The 6,347-nt window shown below is 45.2% G+C and overlaps 1 protein-coding gene across 1 annotated transcript; it reads left to right on the forward strand.

The window, feature by feature from the left end:
• Positions 1 to 1,602: 1,602 nt before the first annotated feature.
• On the forward strand, positions 1,603 to 5,884 carry LOC128334422 (arylamine N-acetyltransferase, pineal gland isozyme NAT-3-like). The gene is made up of 2 exons (XM_053271250.1): positions 1,603 to 1,716; positions 3,590 to 5,884. Exon 2 carries the CDS (start codon positions 3,608 to 3,610, stop codon positions 4,493 to 4,495), a length of 888 nt encoding a protein of 295 aa, XP_053127225.1. The 5' UTR covers positions 1,603 to 1,716; positions 3,590 to 3,607; the 3' UTR covers positions 4,496 to 5,884.
• Positions 5,885 to 6,347: the final 463 nt, after the last annotated feature.

Here is a 6,347-nt window from a genome sequence, read left to right on the forward strand (position 1 = left end):
CAGTGCATCATAAGTCTGATGTTTGAGATACAAGCCAACTTCACAGGGTTGTTGTGAGGAAAAACCTAAGTGTAATGTGGGATGTATCATCATTCATTGCATCATAATTCTGATGTTAGATACAAGCCAACTTCACAGGGTTGTTGTGAGGAAGAACCTAAGTGTAATGTAGGATGTATCATCATTCATTGCATCATAATTCTGATGTTTGAGATACAAGCCAACTTCACAGGGTTGTTGTGAGGAAAAAACACATGTGTGTCAGTCAGATGTATGTTGGGGGGGGCGCAATTTCACTGCTTGCCCCGGGCGCCGTTTCCCCTAGTTACGCCTCTGCTCTTACTTGCTTAAACCGTCTTTCTAAGTAGATACATAGACCTTAGGGGGGGGAGTTACCAAGCAATGTTCATAGTCCACCGCTCTCAAGTGACTAGAAGGAAGGGCATTCAACTTCCAGCCCCTCCCCAGTCAGAGACCTTTGGCTTCCAGCTGAACGTGGGGGAAAGGGGCACTTTGTGACCCGCAGGAACAACAACAGCAACCTTTGTCTGCAGCACAAGGACCTTTCTGGAAAGTCAGTATTATCATTATCGTACCGTTGCCTCACTCCAGCTCTTCAGAGGAGCAGCCACTTGATGAACGAAGGGGAGGACAAAGCGGCCAGGTCTCAGCTCACCGGAGCGGAGCTGAACTCATAGAGAAGTCTCCACTCCAAGCTGCGATGGTGGGGAGAGAAGGGGTCAGATTCTTGCCCCTGCCTTGCCTTATTCCAAACTGCTGCCATTTTGCTAACCTGTCACTGCCATTTGTTTCCACACTTTCTTTCCTCTATTATTATTATTATTATTTCTTGTTTACACAGTCAGACAGGTGTTATTGACTGGTTTGTTTCATCCAGACATCGAGTCCTTCCCAAGGACCTAGGATGGCTTATTTATTATTATTATTATTATTATTATTATTAATTCGATTTCATTACCGCCCTTCCAAAACTGGCTCAGGACGGTTTACAGAGAGAAATAATAAATAAATAAGATGGATCCCTGTCCCCAAAGGACTCACATTCTAAAATGAAACACAAGACAGACACCAGCCACAGTCACAGGAGGGATGCTGTGCTGGGGGTGGAGAGGGCCAGTTACTCTCCCCCTGCTCAGTCAAGAGAATCACCACGTTAAAAGGTGCCTCTTTGCCAAGTTAGCAGGGGTTAAATAAAGATTATTATATTATTAATTATTAATTATTATTATTATAGTTGTTAATTTTATTTGAATTGTATTTATGTACTGTTCTAATGCATTTACTATGTGTTGCTGTGGGTCTTATAAGGGAAATACAGGATGCACACTTGAAAAAAGATAAATACAAGCCATTATGAAATGCGGTGGTGGGGGGGGGAGCATTCAGGCCAAGCCACCGCTGTCCTTGAGAACAGAGCAACTTGCATGGGGGTTCCAAAAGGGGAATCAAAAGCTGTCTGTGCTCTCTTTGCAAGGGAGAAAGAAGAGTCACCACTGAATAGCTCCACCTTCTCTCAGCTGCTGCATTCTTCTGCTGAGGAAATGGAAGGGGGGGGCCTCCTTTGAAAGAAGAGCTTTTGCCATAAGTGGAATAAGGGTGGGGGTAATTTCTCTCTCCCTCTTCTTTGAGCATTTCAGGGAAGGAAGGAAGGCAGGAAAAAAGAAACCCAGTTTATTACTCTGTTCAACTTAGCAGGTAAGGCACTTCTTTAAAAGGCTTTTAAATCTTCTGGGCAGAGGATTGAAATTCTCCAGGGGTAGGGTGGGGACATACTTGTGTAAAGGGATTTTCTGTGGCACTATGATGAGAGGAAACATTTGGTTGGCACCGCTCCTCTGAAATCAGATTAAGGCAGACTAGGGGGCAGAGGTTTGCTAGACTCCCAGCCAGAGCTGGCTCCAGACTCAATCCCTGACGTGTCATAGGAACATCGGAAGCTGCCATATACTGAGTCAGACCATTGGTCTATCTAGCTCAGTATTGTACTGAACTCATTTATTCGCGGTCAACGGACCAAATAAACACGACAGCAAAGCAATACAGTACAATACAAGCTCAGTATTGTCTACCCAGACTGGCAGCTGCTTCTCCAAGGTTGCAGCATCTCTCTCAGCCTTACTTGGAGATGCTGCCAGGGAGGGGACTTGGAACCCAGATGCTCTTCCCAGAGCGGCTCCATCCCCGGAGGGGAATATCTTGCAGTGCTCACACTTCTAGTCTCCCTTTCATATGCAACCAGGGAAGACCCTGCTTAGCTAAGAGGACAAGTCATGCTTGCTACCACAAGACGAGGACTGGGAAAAGACCCTTGCCTGAAACCTGAGAGAACTACTGTCTGTCCATATAGAAAATATAGACAAGCTGCATATAGATGAGCTACATAGCCTGATCCTGTGTAAAGCTGCCTCATATGGGGATGGTCCCATAGCTTAGTGGTAGAGCATCTGTATTGCACACAAAAGACCCTAGGTACCATTTCTGGCATCTCCAGGTAGGCTGGGGAAAGACACTTATTATGAAACACCAGAGAGCAGCAGCCAGTCAGTGTAGACCAGCCCTGCACAATATAAGGCCCTGAGCCAGATCCAGCCTACGGGGACATTTTTGATGGCCCAGCTAGCCAGCAACAGCAGGAGCCCCCAAATGGCTTTTGCTGGGGGATTCTAGGAATTGTTGTCAACAACATCTGGGAATCCCTGTTAGAGGGAACACTGGTCCCCATCACCACATGCTGTGCCATGCAGAAGCAAAATGGCCAGTTTACACTGCAATCTAATTCAAGAACCTTGCGATTCCCCCCCCCCAGACAATTAAACATTATTTAACTGGGATAGGAACATAGGAAGCTGCCATATACTGAGTCAGACCATTGGTCCATCTAGCTCAGCACTCTACACAGACTGGCAGCGGCTTCTCCAAGGTTACAGGCAGGAATTTCTCTCAGCCCAATCTTGGAGATGCCGGGGAAGGAACTTGCAACTTTCCGCTCTTCCCAGAGCGGCTCCATCCCCGGAGGGGAAGATCTTACAGTGCGCATACATCGTCTCCCATTCATATGCAACCGGGGCAGACCCTGCTTAGCTAAGGGGACGATTCATGCTTGCTACCACAAGACCAGCTGGGATGTCTGAATAAATGGGATGGCTGGTTTGAAAAACAAAGCATTGTTGTGGAAGAATCATTGCCCCAAGACAGAGAAAACTGTGCCATGGTTATGCTGAATTTAAAAAAAAAGGAGTTAAGCAGCTGCTGGTAACTTGTTGCTTTGATTGATGACTGCATTGCAGAAGTACTCTCCAAGGAATGGAGACAGTTGCATTTGGGTTTTTTGTTGTTTTTTAAAAAAACTGTGTTTAAAACATGGCGAAAGGGCTGGCAGTGAGAAGCTGAACAGAAGCTCCCACCCACACCACGTCTCTCAACTGCAGCCCCTTCGAATCCAGATTTGCTCTTCTAGAGAGGGATTAATTCATTTCAAGCAACTGTGAAATACAACAAAGGCTAAGGGAAGTGACATACCATTATAAATCGAACTAAGTAACTCTCTCTCTCTCTCTCTCTCTGGCAGAATAAAACTACCACCACCATGGATATTAAGGAATATTTTGCAAGAATTTCCTACAAAGGCCCCCAGGACAAGCCAGATTTCGAAACCTTAACGGCAATCCTTCAGCATCACATCCGATCCGTGCCATTCGAAAATCTCAGCATGCACTGTGGCGAAAGCATGGAGCTGGATCTAGAACCCATCTACAACAAAATTGTGAAGAAGAACCGTGGCGGGTGGTGCATAGAAAATAACCAGCTTCTGTTCTGGGCCCTGCAGACCATGGGCTATAAGATCAGCCTCTTGGGGGCGTACGTTTACAACCCTCCTCTAAAGACCTACAGTAAGTCCATCGACCACCTCCTGCTAAAAGTGATGCTTGGCAGCAAAACCTACATAATCGATGGCGCCTTTGGATTAGCCTATCAAATGTGGGAGCCGATGGAACTGGTTTCTGGGAAGGACCAGCTCCAGATGCCGGGCATCTTTCGTTTCACCGAAGTCAATGGGATGTGGTACTTTGACAAACTGAAGCGCAGGCATTACAGCGCCGATGCAGACAACCGATCGCTTTTATTTGACAGCCTAGAAGACACGACTTGCAAAAAGGTTTACTCATTCACCCTGGAGCCACGGATGATAGATGAATTCCAAGCTCCAACCGCCTATCTCCAAACAGCTCCCGATTCCCTCTTTGTAAATAAGTCAATCTGCAGTCTCCAGACCACCACTGGCTTTCAGGTTTTGATAGGGTGGACATTCACCGAAACCACTTATAATTACAAAGACAACATGGACCTCGTAGAAAGAACTACCCTTACTGATGAGGAAGTGGAGGGAACGCTGCAGAAGCGATTCAACATAAGATTAGACAAGAAGCTTGTCCCTGTTAACAACAGCTTAATACCCACGTGTCCACTAGAGTAGCCACCAGATCTGAAATAATAGAACATCTGGAAGCAAAATTTGTAGGATATAGCTTGCATGAAATGACCAAAGGACTTTTAAAGGAAGCAAAACAAAGTTTTGATTTCTCGAGGGGGTGGGGGGTGCACCTAAGCTGCTGTTGAGCTTCACTGAAAGTAACGTCTCAAGACACATTTGGAGGTTCTCAGTCAAGCATCAATCATGGGGCTGGTTTCAGCTACAGGAACTGGTACTACTCATTCACAAGCAACTCTGTTTGAGGGACCCAACCATATATCAGGATGAATTCCTTTCCAAAATGAATGGTAAATGATGCTTGAGATTTATCTCAGATCCTACGGACCTCTGAATCCAGATGACAATGGATCCTAAGTCAACAGATCCTAATTTAAAGTCCTGGCTGGCTTGGGCCTTGGACACCTTAGGGACCATTTGCTTCCAACTGAATCTACCTACCTGACTAGATCAGCTGTTCTGGTTCGCATACTGAAACCTATTGAGACCCATTTTTTGAGCATGCAAGACAGGGCCTTCTCAGTTGCTGCCCCCAAGATGTGGAACTTGCTCACAGATAAGATTCCGCATGGCTCCCATTCTCACAGACTTCAGGAGGAGAGTGAAGACTGGCCATTTAATTCAGGCTTTTGACCAATGAGCTGTCCTTGCTCCTTTTAATTTTTTTAGCTATGTTTTGTTCTGTTTGTATGTTATATTGAATTGTATTGTTTCATCCCATTGTTAACTGCCCTGGGGCCTTAGAATGAAGGGCAGTATATAAATAGAAATAATTCAAAATTATGCCCAACTGGATCTCAGAGTCCAGAGTTAGATCTGCTACACTATAACAAGGAGAGCTCTTAGCGGAGAATTCAGCCTGCACCTTTTGCCATCCTTGATGGAAGATTGTGTTGCATTCCTTTAAGTTTACACTGTTGTATCAGTGGAGACCACATTGTATCTCCTCTTCAGTAATTTCTGAAAACTTGTAGAACAAGTTCCTCTTCTCCTCTTCACTGGATGACTACAAACATTCATCAGCAAACCGACATAACACAGAAAATCATGTGGTAGGCTCAAAGTTCATGTTCAAACTTGGCTATTTTTGCTTTTCCAGATGCAAATCAAGGTCCTGACTTTTATGCTTTGTGTATTGCTAGTTGCAATTCTGTTTTTGAGTGCTGACTGTAGGTTGAACAATCTGGAACAATTTGCTTTAAGGATATGCAATGGGTACTCTTGGTATGTTCAGCGGCCTTTAGTCATAAATGGGTTGGCTTCATCTTTGTCGTCTGGTTTTATGACTGTGTGCTCTTCTTGTTTGGATCAGTTACTTTTTGTAGTGGCCAATGGCCAAGGCAAATAAAACAATGACCCAGAAGTGGGGAAGAATTCCAGAATTATTCTGTAAGAGGGGAGGGAGCATGGAAACCTGGGGTGATGAAAGAAACACAAAATATGCAAACACATGAAGCTGACTTCTAATAAGTTGGTCTAGTCCACTATTTTCCAGTAATTCTCCAGGGAGAGGTCTTCCGTAGCTCTTCTACCCCCCAAATCCCTTTCATTGGGGATGCCAGGGATTGAACTGGGATCTGGTTTATGCCCAGGAGGTCCTCTTCTTCTGAGCTACAGCCTTTCCCAAGTCACCTTTTTTCAACTGCAGGTCAGTAAGGTTCTGCAATTATGACATACGTGTGTGTGTGTGTGTGTGTGTGTGTGTGTGTGTGTGTGTGTGTGAGAGAGAGAGAGAGAGAGAGAGAGAGAGAGAGATGGGGTCACAGGAGGTGGGGGAGACCTCACAGGAGAAGCAGAATGGAGACAGAAAAAAGTTCCAATGATTTTAGTTCATTTC

This window comes from Hemicordylus capensis, chromosome 9, assembly GCF_027244095.1.
Source record: "Hemicordylus capensis ecotype Gifberg chromosome 9, rHemCap1.1.pri, whole genome shotgun sequence".
Classification (NCBI taxonomy): Eukaryota; Metazoa; Chordata; class Lepidosauria; order Squamata; family Cordylidae; genus Hemicordylus; species Hemicordylus capensis.